The sequence below is a fragment of the Lacerta agilis genome, chromosome 11 (genome assembly GCF_009819535.1).
Source record: "Lacerta agilis isolate rLacAgi1 chromosome 11, rLacAgi1.pri, whole genome shotgun sequence".
NCBI classification, from domain to species: Eukaryota; Metazoa; Chordata; class Lepidosauria; order Squamata; family Lacertidae; genus Lacerta; species Lacerta agilis.
Window position 1 is genome coordinate 15,805,151 of NC_046322.1, and position 20,319 is coordinate 15,825,469.

The 20,319-nt window shown below is 43.5% G+C and overlaps 1 protein-coding gene across 1 annotated transcript in view; it reads right to left on the reverse strand.

The window, feature by feature from the left end:
* Nucleotides 1–20,319, reverse strand: part of ADAMTS12 (ADAM metallopeptidase with thrombospondin type 1 motif 12) — a 103,356-nt gene that overhangs the window by 19,140 nt on the left and 63,897 nt on the right. The window contains exons 9-16 of the mRNA XM_033164729.1: nucleotides 20,097–20,241; nucleotides 14,987–15,079; nucleotides 13,085–13,230; nucleotides 11,979–12,148; nucleotides 8,338–8,471; nucleotides 4,569–4,689; nucleotides 1,551–1,795; nucleotides 710–851 (exon numbers count right to left, since the gene is read on the reverse strand). Coding sequence (XP_033020620.1) covers nucleotides 710–851; nucleotides 1,551–1,795; nucleotides 4,569–4,689; nucleotides 8,338–8,471; nucleotides 11,979–12,148; nucleotides 13,085–13,230; nucleotides 14,987–15,079; nucleotides 20,097–20,241 — 1,196 coding nt within the window. The remainder of the gene's footprint in view (nucleotides 1–709; nucleotides 852–1,550; nucleotides 1,796–4,568; nucleotides 4,690–8,337; nucleotides 8,472–11,978; nucleotides 12,149–13,084; nucleotides 13,231–14,986; nucleotides 15,080–20,096; nucleotides 20,242–20,319) is intronic.

Sequence of the window (20,319 nt, forward strand, 5' to 3'; positions counted from 1 at the left end):
AGAATTTTGTCCCATCCTGCACAGATGGGATAAAAAAAGAAGAAGATGTCAACTCTAAGGCAGTGCTCACTTCTATCTATCACAGGGGTGGGGAACTGATGGTACTCCAGATGTTGTTGGATTTTTCAACTACAATCAGCATGCATGAGTAATGGTCATGGATGATAGGAACTGTAGTCCAACATCTGGAAGGGTCTTAAAAATATGGTGTTGGGTGTGAGGAATTCAAATCTGCCATTTTTGTTGCCGGACAACATTTTGCTTTGGTTTGATGAAGAGGCACATAAAGAGCTTTTGGAAAACCAAATAATTTTAATTTTACCCTTTGAAAATGTCAGGCAATGCTAAATGAATGGATGGATGGATGGATAAATACAAGTACTGTACTTGGTAATTATTTTTTTATGATTTCTCTGCAATTTCATACACATTTTACTTACCAAGCCAAACCAAATTATATTAATTTAACCAAAATGCCTTTTGAATTCCCAAGTCATGTGACAACTAGTTAGCACCCCTCTTTTTTCTGGAATTTGAAAGTTGAAAAATTCAGCACATCCCAGGGCACATGGCTCAAGGTAAGCGTTAATAAAACTCGCTTTGCCAGCTTCTGAGCAACCCATTTGTTCCTTGATGAACATGCTGTTAAGATAATTAACGCCAAAGCAGCTAGCAGAGAGAGGAAGACGGCAGCACTAATGTTGCTTACCTCTCCCACAAGTCACACTGCAACTTGTCCAGGTTCCATATCGCCAAAAATACTCTGGCTCTTCCACATCATTCTCAGAGCTCCAGCCTTTACGGACAGTATACTCATATTTCACTCCAGGGTTATTTTCCTGAAAAAGGAGCTGAAAAGAAACAGCTGTCAATTTTGGTCACAAAATGGTTCCAAGCAAACAAATGGACAAAGCAAGAAAGCTTAGGTATGTTCTAAAGCACCTTCCAGGTATTGCTAGAATGCATCTTCCATCATACCTGACTAGGGATGGGAGAAGGCATCATTTTTGGCCATGAACTGGCTGGATGCAGAGGAGTGGCGGGAGGTACCAGCCACGGAAACCCCTAGGGAACCCTTCGGGGAAGAGGGAAGAAGGCTCCGAGCCAGGGGGTTGGTGGTGGGGTGACAATGAGTGGTCAGAGGGAGAAGGAACAGACTGAGAGGAGGTGACAGCAGCAGGAGAGGTGGCAGGGTTTAATGAACAGGAAGAGGCTGTGGCAGAGAGGAGAGTGGCCAAGAGGCAGAGTGGGGACAGGCTGCTGAACAAGCCAGGGAATCTCGCCCTCCTGCTGCGACCAGCTCCCTTTCCCCCTGGTCTCCTAGAACTCACAGAGAAATGAAATGGGAGTGTGTGCAGAGGAGGGGAAGATGATCAAGGGTCTGGAAATCAAGCCTTAGAATTTCTCCACCCTCCCTGACCCCTGTTGGCTGGGGCTGATGAGAACAGGGGTCCAATAACATTTAGAGGGCACAGATCCGGAAAAGCCGCCCAGTCCAAACCTCCCAGCAATTTCCTAAAGCCACTTGCACATATGACACGTTCCCCTACTTGTAGCCACAATGATTCATTCGTGGGTCCAGCGGCAGTGAGGTTTTCCAGGTCGCCTTTTCTCCCATATTGAAATATCGTTCCTGCCACTTTGTAGTCTCCATTCCATTGGATAATAAACCCTCCATTTAGGTAATACTTTCCCGGGTCCTCACTCCGTAGCGCAAGGAAATTTCCAGCTTCTGCCACTTCCAGCACCTTGATGTTCCTTGCGCCTTTTGGAATTAGGCCAATATCAACATACCCTATGGGGGAAGAAGCAACATTCACCAGTTTTAACAACAGAATATTAATGCACTGTGCCTAGGTCACATCTATGCCATACAGTTAGAGCACATTTAACACACATTGCAAGTTTTCACCTTGGGAACTATTGTTTACCCCTCACAGAGCCACAATTAGCAGCACACTTAATGAACTACAGTTTAATTCCAAATTACTGCCCTTGGACAAATCTAATGTGAACATTTCCATAACAGCACATTAACCACACATGTTCCATTGAGTTTGGTAGGTCTGGTTCCCAGGTACGCAGCTACAGGTTTGCAGCATAATTGGGTACTTCTTATCTTGCCTAGTCAGGTTTAATATTTTGAACAAATTATCGCTGAAAAGGCCTCCGAAACAATTGAGTCTAATTTTTCCACCATCACTTGATTTTTTAAAAAATGTCTTAGTTGATTAATTGCATGAATATCCGTTAATTACTTAATTAAAACAGCATAAATTTAATCCCACCCACTTTCATTTCCTTCCCCCTCCCCTCCAAGTCCTCCACCCCACCCCCGGCAACCTCTTGCTTGAGGTGATGAGCCTCTGGGTATCGACCCACTCATTTTCTTTTCTGCACAGCAATGCACTTTTCAGGTGGTTTTTATAAATAATGCATGAGTATGAAATTTGCATATGAAAGAAGAAAATAGTTCTGAAGGAAAAGACACTCTGCGGGGTATGTGTTGGAGGTCTAGAAATGCAACCATGTTGCATTGGGCTCCACCCTGAAAGTGGAATTCCTGTGTGAATTCCCCTCCCTCCCACCCCCTCCTTTGTGTGTCCCTGGGCACTGGCAACCCATGCTACGCCACTGATGACCACTATTTACCCAGCTACTGCTGCTACCCCAGAACATTTTGGGAAATAGCCACCTCAGCCAGACCCACTTCACTGCCTCCGCAAGCTGGCTTCTGTCTGTGACTTACTCCCCATACCAGCCTAGTGTTGAAGTGAGAATCAGTTGCCATTCCTGTACATGAAAGGGCAAGGGCATATTGTCCTTTGCCCGAGATGGCAAAATGTCTTGGCTCAGCGCTGTTAATCATGGGCCGTACCAGAGGGATTAACTAGGCACAGCTTTTTTGAAACGTTTCTCAATTCCTTCATCCAAGTTATTTATAAAGTTGTTGAACAACAACGGGCCCAGGACAGAACCCTGCGGCACCCCACTTGTCACTTTTTCCCCAGGATGATGAGGAACCATTAAGTGAGCACTCGTTGGGTTTGGTCAGTAAACCAGCTACAAGAGTTATTTGCTCAGCCCACATTTTACCAGCACCACCGCAAGAATATCATGGGGGACTTTGTCAAAAGCCTTAGTGAAATCAAGATACACTATGTCCTCAGCAGAAAGCCTTTCCTGCAGGATTCAGCTGATTAGAAAGTAGAGAAGAATGTGCTCCTCCAGCAGTTTTTTTTTTAATGAAAGGATTATCAAAGAGGAGCAGATGTACTAAATTTTGCAGGCAGCTTTAGATCAATGATTTATATCTGTTATTACCACATCCTGACAGAATAGCCTTTCAGGCCTACATTTGCAATGGGTGGGAGCCTGCACACATACCTTTGGCTCAGAGGTTTCTCTTCAATATGGCCAGGGTCTTTAAAGCCTAAGTACAGCCTCTGACTGTGATCGCAACATGGATTCACACAGCAAGGCTGGATCCGCAGAACTATAAAGCTGCCAGAAACTGACAGATAAAACAAGGTGTCCAGCATGATAAAACTGAAATCATTAACATTCGGCTCTCCTTTCCATGTAACCACAGGCAAGAATAAAAGTCTAACATAATCTTAGAAAATTTAACAAAAGATAGAGATATGCTTCTGGTTTGGACGAAAAGCTTTTCCCTATAGCGCCACTTCTCAAAGGTATCTGCTCTCTTTCTCTCTCTTTTCTCCCCGTTCCATGATCTTGAAAGGAAAAAAAACCCTGAAAGTTCTTGTAAAGATACAACAGAAACTTTTCACAAGGTAAAAAAAATAAAAATAAAACGTGATGTTGTAGAGATGAAAAGATTTATCGTGGCGTTAGCTTTTGCGGACTAGCGTCTACTTCTCAAAACAGTCCGCCAGTGCTTATGCCGCAATAAATCCGCTTGCAGCGCAGTCCAAGGAACACAGGAAGAGTCCTTAATACTAAGTCACAGAAGGAGGTTTATCAAGCTGAGTCTCATCTGCAATGACTGGCATTGGCCCTCCAGGGTTTCAGACAGAGCTCTCTCTTCCCCACCTTCTTGGAGATGCCAGAAATTGAACCTGGGAACTTCAGTATGCAAAGCAGGTAGTCTGTCAGCCACAGCCATCCTCCCTGGGCTATGACCCCTGCTATGCATGACTGCTGAGAATTAACACACAAGGGGGTGAATTCTCAGGTGAATGGGTATAAGATAGCAGCTTGAGCCTGGTGCCAAAGGCTGCAATTTTTGCTGTAATAGATTGACATGGCTACCCCTCTGGAAATTGTACCTACGTACTCAAAGAGGCTGAGTCATGCAGTCCAGTCCTGTGCAACCCGACAATCATATTAATCGCTCTCTTGATCCAAGTGGATCCAATATGCCCTCCTTAATAAAGGAGATACTGCATTCAGTATTGCTTCACATCCCCCAATTCCTTCTACCGGTTCATTTTCTCTCCTTTGGTGACAGAGTGCTAGTGTCTCAGAGTATGTTTTGTTAGCAAGCGTCATTGCTCATTGAAATTGCTGCAGAAAAACACTGTAGGGGGGGAAGCATTATTCACCTGCTCCTTCACTTTGGTTGAATGCTATCTTCACTGTCTGGCAAGAGGATCCATCTCCCAGGCAAACTCCGCATTGATCTTCTGTGGCATTGGAATCCATCTCATAATCACAACCGATGGTCTGATGGAAGACATGGTTTTTCTTTCAGAATACAGGTTGCATTCATTACGGGATCAGCACTAACCAATCAGCAAATGCCTGCCAGAGACTATTTCTCTATTTGCATCATTCCCATATCATAAGGTGTGTCCATGTGGCGGGTATTTTCTGCAGGTCAAAGCCAATTTGAAACATCTTAAGAGTCCAGCTGACCTTTCCAGGCTGCAGAGCAACAAGGCTTCATTTACAAGGGAAGAAGCCCACTAGTCTAACCTCGACTCCCTCCAGTTTTACTCAAAATATGGCTTCACCTGTAACCGTCTAAAGACAGTAACTAAGGAAGAAATTACACATTATAATGGTCATCTGATTTGCATTTCAGTGCAAGATTTTTCTTCTGCATATAGCCGGCATACAGCGGCTGCGGCTGCTCTAGATTGGGACCTTAGCCTGAGGAGAGGAGGGAGGCATTAGCACTGGTCAAAGGGTATTGTGGATTGGGAAAAAGTTTTAGGAGAGGGCAACCCAAATGATAAAGAGGCCGGAGTAGCACCTCTAAAAGGACAGGATGCAGCATTTGGGGCTTTTAAGTCTAGAGAATAGGCAAACAAGAGGTGACATGACACAAGTGTGCAAAATTATGCATATGATGGAGAAAAGTCTTTCTCCCTCTCAGAACACTAGAGCTCATGGACATCCAAAGCAGCTGAATGTTGGAAGATTCAGGACACGCAAAAGAAAGCCCTTCTTCACACAGCACATAGTTAAACTAAGGAACTTGCTCCTACAGGAAGCAGTGGTGGCATTAAAAGAAGATTAGACCCTGGAATACAGGGCTATCAATGGCTGCTCATCATGATGGCCGGCGCATTTTTCCTGGGGGGAGACAGGGGTACGCATACCCCTAAACATTTTGCAAATCTAAGTTTGGCCTCATTGAGGGGCAGTATTTCAATATGAGTAGGAATAATAATAATAATAATAATAATAATAATAATTTATTATTTGTACCCCACCCATCTGACTGGGTTTCCCCAGCCACTCTGGGTGGCTTCCATCAAATATTAAAATACATTTAAAATATCACAGTTTAAAAAACTTCAGAGTACCCCTAAACATTTTTTTAAAGAAAAAAAGCACTGATGCTGGCTATGTTCTCCCTCCACTGTTGGAAGCAGTATGCGTCTGAATATTACACGTATGCCCATACAGTTTTGATAATTTGCTTCTAAATACCAGTGGCTTGAAAGTTCAGAGGGAGAGGGTCTCTTACACCCAGGCCTTGCTTGCAGGCTTCCTGTGGGCCACTGGTTGGTCACTGTGAAAACTAGACATGCCAGTAGCCTGATTCATCAGGGGGATTCTGATGTCATTTCCCCTCGTTAGAATGGAGCCCCCTAAGGCTGCTTCCCCCCCCCATCTCACCACCAGGCTCCAGATATGGACCCCCCCCCGACCCCTGTGAAAGAAAAATATTGCATTCAGGAACGAAACATGTGACAAACACATAACATCTAGTTTGGCCCTGAAGCAGCCATCACAAAAGGTAAAGAGGATTTCCTCCCTGCTCAGCTGTAACAACCGTATTTTATTTTTATTTTGGCGTCAGCTACACGGATAATGTGAGGGGATGCAAAAAGAGCCATAAACAGAAGAAAATAAAATAAAAAGGATGGTAAACTACTGCTCTCTCTCCGTGTCTCCACCTGTATTCTGAATGCATTTTCACTTCCAGCTGTAACATTTCCATATCTGTACATCTTGATGATATCAAACTGCATTTGTGGCAGGTTGAATGACTATCAGTAGGGAACACGCTTATCATTCATTTTGACACTTGACAAAACGTCCTTTTGTTCCCTGGAGCTCAGCAACTGGCTCTGCCCGTTAAAACTCTTGACACTTCTTAATCACCAGTTCTGCAGCAGACACCAAAGGGCAATTTTCGTGGGCCTCAAAGACACTCGTATAACTCCTTGCAGCTTCTTAATCAGCTGGCATTGTGTGAGGCAGCCGACAGACGCCATCTTGGAAGACTATTAAATATATGTGAAAACTAAGAACCACCTTGTGGAACTATAAATATGGACAAATTCATGCACACATACTCACAAATCCGTGTTATGGGCTTGTGTGTCCCAAGTGTTTCATGTGCTTAACAATGCCCCTGATACTGTTGGCTGGCAAATACAATTAGTTCGTATTTATTGACTAATCGGTTCTTGTAAGAACATAGAATGAACCTCCTGGATCAGGCCAATGGCCCTCTGGTGCAGTATTCTGTTCTTACTGTGGGCAAACCAGGACCAGAGCACAAGAGCATTCTCCCTTCCTGTGGCTTCCAGCGACTGTTATTCAGAAGCATGACTTTCTCTGACCGTGGAGGCAGAGCATAGATATCATGTCTAGCAGCCAATGTTAGTGTTATCCTCCATCAATTTGCCTGGCACTCTTTTAAAGCCATCCAGTTTAACTTGGATTAATAGTTTATGTGTCTTATTGACTCACCCAAATATCAAATTCATTTATTTCAAGGGATCTTGAGCAAGCTGCTATCAAAATTCTATTAGAACAAAAACGCTTTTGGCTTCTTGAACATTTTCCAAACCACAACGCCCCAGAACGGTGCAAAACAGAACAAAATTAGTGTTGCCCTATGAAGAGCCTTCCAAAGAGATGTGTCAGGGCATCTTCATTGGGGGGAAAAACAGATTGGAACCTTTTCTTCTTGTGACTTGGAACAGTCATCATCTGTAGCGATGAGTGAATTTTCAAAGGTCATAGTGGCTCAGCAGTGACAATTGATAAAAAGACTCGCTTAGTTGGGCCATTATCAAAGCTGTTGCCTGGGATCATACGAGAATAGCTCTTTACATGCCCAGCCTAGGAATATTTTGTAACTACCATTGCTGAAGGCCAATTTCCTTTTTTTTTTTTTTTTTTTTTTTGCTGAAGGCCAATTTCCACCAAATTTAGCCCCTGATGGATTTCCGGGATAAGGAAAAGCGGACTGACCATGCAGTGCTGTTACTGCTCAAGGCAGTTCACACAGAAAACTTGCGATCAGACCCAACTGTTTATTACAGTAGTGGTTATTTCTCAAATTCCCGACCAACAGGAAACACTTTTCACATCAATATCATGTTCTCTCGACTCAGCCTTTTGGTTGAGTGGATATTTGTCCTCCTGTTGTGTTGCTGTGCAATGCTGTTCTGTGGTGCCATTTTGTTATGTTGTTATTGGTTGCTTTGTGGCGTTATTTTATTATTTTCATACAAAATTGTACTTGATTTAATTGTGACATCTTTGTAACTCACTCTGGGACCATTTGGGGAAGGGCAGGCTATAAGTACAAATAGTAAACAAACAAGTAATCTGGGATACGCAGGGTAAACTACTGTAATGCTGCCTTTGTAGATTGTTTGGAAACTCCAGTTAATTCAGAATGCAGCCCCAATATCAACCCCATATTCATGAGCCCCCAACCCCCTTCCCCATTCTAACCAGCCCCCAAAACAGGAAATATTAGTTTTTGAGGATCTCGCTTGTTAAAATGATCCCAAACATAAAGAACAGCACAGGGGTTTAAGACTATGACTCTGATGGCCATTTGAGGCCTGAAAATCTGTAGACCCATGAAGTGTTCAAAGAAGGAAACATACCCAATACCTTACACATGCCATTAACACAGACGTCTCTGCTGTTGTTTCCTTCAAAGCAAGGCGTACCGTCAATGACAGCGTCAAGCATTTTCTCTGAAAAGTGGTTGTTCGTAGGACGGCATTGTAGCTCACAAGGATTAGCTGAAGGGAAAACCCCCAAAGTTATATCAGCTACTATAGACACACACACAACGGCAAGGTTGCAATGCAAGTATAAAACGAAAAGTTAAAAGTGACAGTAAGACACTGCCTCCCATGAAGAGACATTTGCAGCAGAAATCTGAGAGCAGCACGTGCTAGAGGGATCATTGCTACAATCACCTTGCATGGGCCAGAGCTCAGGGGCAGAGCACTTGGTTTGCATGCAGGAGGTCGCAAGTTCAATCCCAGACACATCAAGTGTCATGGACTGGCTCGATGCAGAGGAGTGGTGGAGCCACCAGCGGGGAACCCCCGGGGCGAGAAGGCTCAGAGCCAGGGGATTCGTGGTGAGATGATGTCAAGTACGAGAGTTCCCCTCTCCCTCTTGGTAGCTCACCGATAAGAATTAACGAGTATCTGGTAGATTGATAGTCTTTTTATTACAGTATCATGTTGCGAATACAGATCGGCATCTCTCTGCAAGGATCGTAGTCGCTCACTCTGACTCCTCCCCCCCCACTTCCGCAGCAAGAAGCACGCCAATGGGAAGTCCCTCCCCTCTTGCTTCTCCTTTGCTCTCTGGCACGCTCATACTTCCTAATTTGGGGGGAGGGAGGGAGTTCCCCCCCACTCTCGATTGATGCACCACCCAGCTCCCTCCCTCCCTCCCTCCTGTTGCTTAGCTACTATTTCAAAGCTGGGCAGTTCCTGTCTCAGCTGTGCAATCTCGGAATTTGCCTGTCTCTCTGCTTCGCAGGGCTCTGGAAACAGAGGGGGGGGGAATATTCCCCCTCCTCTTCTGTTAGAAGCTGATCTTCCTGCCATTGCATACCCCCATCTTCTGATTCAGACCTGCCCCTGACAGATGACAATGTGTGGTCAGAGGGAGTAGAGGGAGCAGACTTGGAAGAGGAGGTGTCGGAAGCAGAAGAAGTGACAGAGCTTAGTGAGCAGGAAGAGGCTGTGGCAGAGGGCAGTCTAGACTCAGAGGGAGGTCAAGAGACAGGGTGGAGGCAGGCTGCTGAAGAATCCAGGGACTCTCCCCCTCCTGCTGCGACCAGCTCCCCTCTCCACTGGTCTCCCAGAACATATAGAGGAATGAAGAGGGCAGAGCAAAGGGAGAGAAGATGATGGAGCCCTAGTCTGCTGGGGAAGGAACAGGGGAAGGAGCCTTAGAGAGAGGTGAGAAGGTGGGGACCTTCAGACCTTGCAACTGCCTCATTGGGGCAAGACCTACTGGGAAGGGTTGCTGTGCTCACTAGGCTCGCACTGTCTGAGTTTCTTTGAATAAAGAATTAACTTCACTGACACTAGTTTTTTTAAAAAATTGCTGACCTACTCCTGAATCTGGCTCCTTACTTTGGGGTAGAGCTGGGAGAAAACCCTGCCTGAAACTCTGGAGAGTCACTGCCAGGGCTCACCCAAGGTTACCTTTGCTCCATATTTCTAGGAGCAGGTCTGAGCTTTCCAGGTCTCTGTGTGAGTGCTTTTCTTTTTGCCCTTTTACTTCCCCTGAGAAAACCTGCTCTTTACTGCTGAATCGGAGCAAATGGCAACCCACAGAAAACCCAAATTGCTGTTTGTTTTGATTCGGTGTTGAAGAGCAGGTATTCCTAGGGAAAGCAGTGGGGCAGAAAAGAAAAGAAAAGAAAAGAAAAGAAAAGAAAAGAAAAGAAAAGAAAAGAAATTAAGAACAGGGAAAGTGCAGACCTGTGCGGGGCAAAAGGTAAATTTGGATGAGCCCCATACCAGCCACTTTAGATAAAGAATGCATTGTGCCAGCTCCCAAAATGGCCACAAGAGCTTGCCATATTTACAGACTTTTGTAAACGCCTTCAGAAACGATCTCCTCCTGTTCATTCCCAGCAGTGTACTTATTAAATGAAAATGTGTGGCATTTACAATACGTATGAGGTTTATTTTTGCGGCAATCAAACATAGAAAAGAAAGTGGTGGGAGGACAATTACTGACGGGAGCAGACTAAACAATTAAAAAACTGCTGCCTGTTTTCCCCACTTTGAAGAGCAGCAGTGGAAATCACTGAAGAGAGCAGGAAACAAACTGGACTTTTTTGTGTCAACGGGTTGGGCGTGTTTTAGATCAGCCTCAACACTAGTCAATAGACAATTATATGGATTTGGCATGCTGGTATTATGGCCTTGCTTCCTTCAGGAATTGCAGAGAAGGTTACCTGGTACTCCAGGCTTTGACTGGGCTTAGCTTTAATTGTCATGATAATTAGCTTTAATTATCATGATAATTAGCTTTAATTATCACAATAATTAGCTTTAATCATCATTTTTTAAACATTGCACATATTTGAATGAATCAACACCTGCAAATGAGCAATGCTTCAACATTCCTCCTGTGAAAGTAGCAAACTTTCAGATACAAGAACTTCCTGGAAAAAAATACCCCCCCCCCCAGTTTCTCCGCAAGGCGTTAAATATATGTTTATTTTTAAGGGGAGGCTAGACCTGTAATATAAAATCTTGGGACATTTCTTCTCCGATAAGTAAGTACTTTTAAACAAAGTGTCAGCAGTTGCAATACAGAAGTTGGATAAGCATGGCAATATGTGTAATGTAATTAAACCCAGCAATTTCTTTCGTTATCCAATGCTAGTACAAAGTGAAGCTAATCACTTAGTCAGACACTTAAATGTTGGGATATATGCAAAGTGTTCAGTGATCATAGGGCAGGGGTGATCAACCTTTTTAGGTGTGTTGGACATATTTGGAATTTTGAGTGACTGCTGCAGGCGCTATCTGCAAGATACTTGAATCTCAGAATTAACAGAGCAATAGTTTCCCTCTCTTTCTACATTCAGAGAACCTTTTCAATTTACTTATTTGCTAAGGAACACATGCAAATTCACTGTGGAACCCTGGTGCTTTGCAGAGTACTCTGGAATAAGTTCTGGGATGCGCACACTAATAGTGCTTTCAGTGTACAGTGTGGACTTGAGAGACAATACTAATCTCTTTTCATTTAAATGGTGATCTAATGCTACACAGATGCAGACAGCAAGTCTTCCTTAGCTGTGCAGATCAGAACCAGATTAACAACTCTTAAAAGCCGGAGTCCAAAGAACTCTGTGCAGTTCCCTATCGTATATCAAACGAAAGAAAAATTAGGCATAGGAACTCTAAGGAAAGAAACAACTACCTGACTTTTAAAAGACATCTCAAGGCAGCCCAGTATAGGGAAGATTTTAACATTTGATGCTTTACTATCAAAATCCAAATGTTTTACAGTCAAAATCCAAATGTAAAAACTTTACCAGATGACATGAAAAATTCATTATCAATAATGGGTATTAAAATAATTAATTTCCAAAAATATTGCAGACTGCTTTTTACCATAGGTTTTCACAAAGTGGTTCACACTACAATCTGCAAAGCAACCCGTCAATCAAATAATACAGTGCTTAAAACAAAAGTGAAACCCGCAGGTAAAAAGCAAAAGTTCAATAAACAGGCATTGTGCAACTTATTTAACCTTACCTGTGTTGTACACCGGAATCCACTGGTAGAACTTATTTTTGTAGGCAACCGTATCAAATTCACTGCACTGCATTTGACGGAAGTTTGGTGAGGCTCTGGGGCACAGCTTGATGTTACACATGCGATAGCGCTTCCTCTCACCTGTGCAGTACTTCCCTCCAAACTGTGGCCTGGAAGCGACAAAAGTGAAGAAGAAGAAGAAGAAGAAGAAGAAGAAGAAGAAGAAGAGGAGGAGGAGGAGGAGTTTGGATTTGGTATCCCGCTTTATCACTACCCGAAGGAGTCTCAAAGCGGCCAACATTCTCCTTTCCCTTCCTCCCCCACAACAAACACTCTGTGAGGTGAGTGGGGCTGAGAGACTTCAAAGAGGTGTGACTAGCCCAAGGTCACCCAGCAGCTGCATGTGGAGGAGCGGAAAGGCGAACCCAGTTCACCAGATTACGAGTCTACAGCTGTTAACCACTACACCACACTGGTTTCAAAAACAGGAATTTATTTATTACATTTATACCCTGCCTTTCCTTCAAGGAGCTCACAGCGGCATACGTAGGTTCCCTCCTCATATTTAATCTTCATAACAACCCTGCAAGGTAGATTAAGCTAAGAGGGTTAGTAATGCTGTGTGTGGATCTAAACCTGGGCCTTCCATGTCCAAGTCTGACACTCTAATCCAGGGATGGTGAACCTAGGGCCTTCCGGACACATTTTCAGAAAATCCACACATGCCCAAAGTAGATCCTCTTGCAAAGTTTGAAGTCTGCCTACCCATGCTTTAGATATAATAATAATAATAATAATAATAATAATAATAATAATAATAATTTATTATTTATACCCCTCCCATCCAGCTGGGTTTCCCCAGCCACTCTGGGCAGCTGCCAACAGATTAAAAACAGAATAAAACATCACACATTAAAAACTTCCCTAAACAGGGCTGCCTTCAGATGTCTTCTAAATGTCAGATAGTTGTTTATTTCCTTGACGTCTGATGGGAGGGCATTCCACAGGGCGGGTGCCACCACTGAGAAAGCCCTACATCCAAGCTGTTTAGATTTCAAGATTTTGAAACATCAAACGTTAAGCAAACCGCCAGGCGTGAGACTTACTCTGGGCTAGTGCATTGTCTCTCCGCAGTCTGGACTCCAGCCCCACAGGTCCGTGTGCAGTGCGACCACGATGACCACAAACCCCATGCACCGTTCACTGCTTCGGGGCTCTTGCCTACGGTTATGCATTCCCCCGTGAAGCACCACTGGACAATAAAGCAGCAAACACAATGGGTCAGGGGGGGAAAAAACCCCAAACACACTATTGACACTGCAACACATCTCTTTCATAGTAATGGTAGCTTGCTGGAGACTGGTGTTAAGAGAGAGATCACCTTCCTGCTTTTGTGACTTTCAGTGAACACTGTAGGCATTTCTAAGTCAGGGCCAGCTGTATATATGAAGCAGGAGAATCTCTTAAGTCTAGACTTTTTCTTTTCTTTTCTGCAAAGCCAGCGTGGAGGGGCCCATTTCAGACTGAGGCTGGGTGCAGGAGGCAAAGGTTTAACTCTGTGCCTCACTACCAAATTCCCACAGCTGTTTTGAATTGCACAGGGCAGGCATACAGGAACTTGCATTGTGCTTCTAAGTCAATAGCAGCTTGGGAGGTGGTGAGGGGAGATTTGCATTGGGGAATTGGCACAGGAGCAAAAGGTTAATCTCTTCCCCTGTGCAGAGTGCTTACCTGTCAACTTTACAAAGAACAGTCCTCTGTCTGGAGAAGTATTGTATGTGAAATGTTGTCTAGTTCAAATTGGGCTTAAGGGCACCATGGGAAGGGAAGTGGGAGATCATCAATGGATCCCCCCACGATATCTGACTCACACAGAGTCACCTAGTTACAGCCTTCCTTACTATGGTGGAATGTATTGTATTTCTATTTAAATTACAGCAATTATGTCCAAGTTATACATATACTTTATTAGCACATGCAAATTTGATTTAAAAAATTGGGTCCCCCTTTGTGGTGGTATGTGATGCAACTGCAATGGCTGTTTTTTGAGGAAGAAAAATCTGGAGGTCACTGATGTCACATGTACCTCGCCCTTCTTCAGACGTTTTCATCAGGCAAATTGGTGTCTTTTGCACAACAAAACAAAATCACATAGTCCTACAGTTCAGGGTAAGACAGAATTTGGCCCATTTAAAAAATAGTATGCATGTCTTAAATAATAAATAACAATAACAACAATAATAATAATTATCATTAACATATACATGTATAATGAAAGCATAACTAGATCCTGAGAATACTCTGCCACAGTTTAATCCGGGTTTGAGAAAAACAACTGTTTGCTGGGTTTCAGTGCAACAGCAAACTGTGTTTCTGGTTTGGTGTTATAGCTGAATCACTCCATAGAAATGACATGCCATCAGTCCTGAGCCATAAGCCTGCTTGGAGACACTGAGCAGGCTTGGGTATTCTGAAGAAGCGGGGAGCTTGTTATGGTGATGAGTCCGTAAATTGGGGAATGTGATAGGAGCTGCAAATCATGCACCTGGAAACACAGGACACATTTCAGAATAATGAACCATCCCAACTGCTGGGATGTTGCTAGGTTAGAGACTCAGCTCTGCTTTGCTCAGAGGAAGGTCATCTAGCTGTCACTGCTATGGAGAAACACCAAAAGTATATCTTTCATTTGATCTGCAGGAGCTAGGCATGCAAACTCCCTGATGCTGAAGGGGCTGGCATTGATTTGAAAAGAAGGCAATTTCCTTGCCTTCCAGATTGGGGATATAAATGCAGTTGTAAAATGATAACTTAATGAAAAAAGCATCTGATATGGTTAGCCTTTCAGAGTGAAAGGCAACAATAAGAATGTGAGTGAATGCAAAATGTAGCAAATAAAATATATTTTATAAGGATGCCACTTTGTTTTGCATTGTGTTCTTGCAGCATAAAGAAAGTCGGGTACCGAGTCATAATTTCCCATTCTGGTCTCTCCTTGTGACAGATACCTTATTTTCACCGCATCTTGTTCCATCTGCCGCAGCATCCAGTTTCGACCGGCAGGAACCTTTCACAAAGCACCACAATGTCTGGCAAATATTCTGCAACGACAACCTCAAATGTTGTAAAGAAAAAACAATTGAGACTTTAGGGAATTGTGGGGTTTTTTGTGTTTTTTTGAGAGGGCTATTTCAGCATGGGTTGTCTTTAAGAGGCTTGATTTCATGCCTGCAGGCGTAGCCAATGTGGTGCTCTCCAGATGTTATGGATGGCAACTCCTATCAGCCCCAGCAAGCATCACCAATAGCCAAGGATGATGGGAGTTGTAGTCTACAACATCTGGAGGACACCAGGCTGGCTACAGCAAGTGGGAGAATTGTGGAAAATAATGAGATCCAGTGGAATAACCTTGAGTGAGGTTTTACTTACTCGTCAACTACCTAACTAAATTCTGCAGAATGCAGCTGAATTTTAACTTCATTATTACCTAGCCTTAGGCTCTCAACCCTCGTTGTATATCATGCTTCCTAAATCAGTTATTACTTAAACCGTAGCACTTTACCCTACTCCCAGTAGTCAAAACTCTGCAGTTAGTTCTAGTCATGGAAGACAGGAAATGGATAAACCTCATTTCCTGTCAAGCACCAGCTACTACCCGCTGGGACACTGGGGATCCACACAGACACTTGCATTTCATTGGTTTTGAAGGAGAAAGCAAACTTTTCTTTTGCCCAGTTAACCCTCAAAAACGGGATGGGATGAGTCAGGAGTCTAGCATTAGTGCCCATTAGTTTTTTTTTGGGGGGGGGGAATGAAAAATAAGTATCATTTTTGTGAAAGTTAACATTTGCCAAGAAAATGAATTTCCACATTTGGTAGATTTTGGAGCTGTGAGCTGACACTGCTCTCAACTACTCTTTGTATAAAAAGCACAGTTACGCCAATGGAACTCATGCCTACTGGGAATGAGGTAAACAGCAAAGAGCTCCTAGCACTTACTTTTCTGAAAAGTGTATCGTTAAGGGCTTTAAATGATATGATTCTTCCCCCCCTTTCCCCTCTGGTATTATGAGTTGTATATTTTTCTTTACTGTAAGTCACTTGGAGACATTCAGGTGACAAGTGACTAATAAGTTTAATAAACAACAACAACAACAACAACAACAACAACAACCCATCCACTATGCACACAAAGCCAGTTAAGGAAGTTATTTGCTTTAAAGCATAGGAAATGCAATGGAATAATTAGAATAAAGAGCAACAGGATAAAGTAGGAAGCATACAGTATAAGCAGAGTTTTTTCAAATTTTCTACCTTCAGGGCATGCAGTACTTTTCACACTGACCCGTTTGCCACAATAACTCATTCAAGCATCTGCCATGAAACTTACATCCTCTGCACATTGCAGGGGATTCTGGGATTTTGGAGCTATGGGGATACGTAAGCTAGACATGTCTATAGTTGGATTCACCCCTCTCCCCATGATGCACACTAGAAGCTTTACTGTTTTTCCTCTTGCTGATGTGCAGTTTTAATTCACTGCCAAATATTCCGGGAAGCCGAAGAACAGAAATGCAAAACAAATCACGCAGGGGGTCCTTGCCAGAAATCAATATAGAAAGGGCTCCCTGTTAAGAGAGTTTGAAAGCCAATATTCTAAAGCAACTTTTCTACGCAATTTGATGTTCACAGTCCAGTAAGACGAATACGGAAACATAAGACAGGAAAACCCAACTGCACATTGAAGGCTGCCCTCCTAAGTCACAGCTGAAATCCACAGTGACTCTGCATGGAGCTCCCTCATCTTCCTGTCTTCCATCCCACTTATGAACAAGGCCAATGCTCCTCTGCACTGTGAGGATGACTAGCAATCAAGGGTCATTGTTAGTATACAAAGCCCTAAACAACTTGGGATCGTGTTATCTCAGGGACCGCTTTACTATGTTCCTGCCTGATCACTTCCTAGTGATATCAGTCAAATGCCAACTGGGTTAAGCTTCAGTCACTTGCTTAAGGCTTTCCCTCCCTTTTGTTCCCTGAAGTGCAACCCTAGCTATTTATATTGTTTTCATGTCAAATGTAGTTTTACATTGTACACTGCTCTGACTTCTTTAAAAAATAATTAAGCTGTGTATAAACTGGCGTAATAAATAATGATCCGTTTCATTTCTCATTTTGGGACATTCATGTTCCTTTTGCTGTCCATTCGTTGCATTCAATTTGGCCCCAGTGCTCATTTCATTTTGCTGCTGTTTGCATTAGCAGTAGAACTGATTTCAGCAGCCTTTTCCTGGTGGTTGCCATTTTCTTTCCCAGTGCTGTCAAGTATCCCGTTTTCCCCGGGAATCTCCCTTATTTCAAGCAGTTTCCCACTGCTATCCCTTGTTTTTTATATCCCTTTAATTTCCCGTTTTTTTCAAAGGAAGCAGCTCCTCTCCCTCCCCCTGCTGGCCAGGGACTGGGAAGACCTCGCCTCCTTGCAGCCTCAAAGCAAGCGGGAGCCATTTCCCGCGCTTACAGGCGTCGTAGCCCACGGGCAGCGTTTCCAAAATACAGTAAGCCTACTGTGCGCGTTCACACCAGTGCCGCCCACTTTTGCTTCTGGCTCTGCCCACCACTGCCATGTGACTGTCCCCAGGATAGGTGAGGCTGCTGATCCCTTATTTTCAAATCCGAAACTTGACAGCTATGTCCCTGATACCTGGAAGTTCTACCACTCTGGAATGTTCTTGGAGAGCAGGGATGGCAGCTGCTACAAGAAATCTTGCTCCCCAAAGAATGCCCTGGGTCAACACACCATTCAGGGCATCTGGGGAAAGAAAAAGGTTGAAGTCAGCTGCACTTCCACGGGGAAAACGGGACCATTTGGTTCAATTCTTCATTTGTTACACAATTAATGTGTGCCTCTAACAATGACAAAGTCATCATGCTCAGAGCCAAGGACAATTTGAAGAATATACTTTTCTCACTTAGGAGAAGCCAAACAATTTCACTACAATTGGGGTTCAGCTTTGGTATAGACCCCACTGGTCTGCTATGTATATAACCAAACAGTTTATCAAGCCTTGAAGAGACTGGTAAATCATGCGTCACTCAAATGATGTCATACATGTGGGCATTGATTGAAAGCCCACCTGCCCAAGTGCACTTTATCTGACTCTAGATAGTACAAATATAAAAAACCTCATGCTGGCAGCAATCTTTGGAACCTATGTGGGCATGGGGAATGGGGTGGGAGGAATTACACATATAACTGCAGGCATCTTTTACATTTCCATTGCAGGCACATACATGGCAGGATGAGAAAACCATGCGTCAGTTTTACAACACCTTGCCCAATTAAGCGTTTTCATAGCTGCAATAGAAGCATCATTGGCTGTAGAATTACTCCTTCCCTTCCCTCTCAGCTGAGCACATATCTTTCTAGGATTGTGCCTGCTGTGCCTCGTGGGTTTAGTAACCATGGAGAAAGCCTGGTAGATGATCTCCTCTAGAATTTTGCTGATCTGACTTCACTGCCAGCTATAGCCATCTGACAGATTGTGTGTTGCTTTGAGTCTATATCAAATGCGTACACAGTACATACCTAGTCCCACGATTGAGCTACAGAGACCAAACTTAGTACTAGTTTTGCCTGGTTGAGATTCCCTTTGGTCTACTGTGCAGAAGAAAGTAAGGTTTCTATTAAATGCCTTGTCACTATCTATGCCTTGTCTGGTATTTTAAGAGCAAGAGCTCTCACAACCAAAGGGAGAGAAATACACCCTCCTACATGCTGAAATAGCAAATATAAAGTGCTAGGGACAAGGTCTAACCAAGTGCCTGTGGAAGACCACCCCTGGATGTGTCTGTGCTCAATTCCAGCATGAAGGGAAAGTATGATATAAATGGAATAAAAATAAACACTGGGAATGGTTCTCTCTCCATTCCGTGAAAACAGTAGTGAGGAACCTGTGGCACCTGTCCTAATTTCATGTGGCCCTCTGGACACTTGGGTCCTGCACTTGCCCTCCAGACCACCTTTTTGGGAATCACTTCTTCTTCCATTGTGTGTGGGGGAGAGAGAGAGAAAGAGAGAGGAGCAGGAAGAAGAAAGAGACAGGGAGTGGGACATGAGGTGGGACTGAGAGAAAGAGTGCTATGCAGTCCTTCAAAGCTAAAAACTCTTTTGTCTCTGGCCCCACTCATTGCCAGCATGTCAACAACGACAACAACAAGATCAACCCTGCTACACTGAAGAGACCTAGAAAGCTGCTAGAACCAGTGACATTGTGGGCACCATCAAACAGCAAAGATGGTGAATAGAGATGCAACACAAAAAGATATAGCGCAAAGTACATTCAGAGCATGGTGAGCTTCTTTTTAAGCATCCTTGTATCTGTAGTATACTGGCAAATTGAACTGTGGCATGTCTCCCCCTTTGAAGTTGTTACGTATAATGGTTTAATTGTACATGGACATGGAAATAACTCTGTATATGCCTGCATGTGTATTGCTAACTGGGAAACTCCATTGAAGCATTGTAAAGCTCTCTAAGTGCCTAATGGGTTGATAATTAACTGAGAATGCAGCTGCTATTCTGTCACAAGGTGTTTAACTTTAGATCACATGAGTAAGGTATTCAGTTGCAAATTTCCATTTTGGGTGTCGTAAGTTGAGTTTTCTCTCTGAAAGCCACAGAGGGCAAAGGATGTGATAATGGCTTCTCTCCAGGAGAACATACTCTTAGGCTGGAATATAGGCTATGAGAAAGACAGAGCTTTGTTTTTAGCTTCTGATCATAGTTCTTTTATGTTTGTATGAAGCTGAATCTATGCCTGGACAAGCATATGATTTATACAACTATCTGGATGTAACATTGATTGTTTTGTCTCTGTTTTGGAACAAGTTCTTTTAGCAAAGCTTTGAAACCATATTTTGGGTCTGGACAATTTTTACCCCAAGAGGAGTCTGTTTTTCTTCATCCTATTGCTACAAGCTGCACAATATTAATATCTGCAATACAGGTTGTTGTCACCACCTCCTTCCTCCTCCATTTCTCCATTAGGTTCAGACGATTAATGTTGCCACCTTGAAATAAAATGTGGGGTGTTGTGAGAGAAGCAACACTGAACTTACATCCACTTGGTCGCAGAATGTTGCATTGGGTCCATATTGCAACTGGCATTGGTGGTGCACATCATAAATCACTCCAGGTGCAATGAAAGGTGTCTTTAGATCTTTCTTCTTGGGTAGATCATCCAGGCAGAAGCCCCATCCTCGGCTAAATATGAGATGTGAGATTAAGTATTAACATTTGTGGAGGCTTTTAAAAACAACAACAACAATACTGACACCTGCT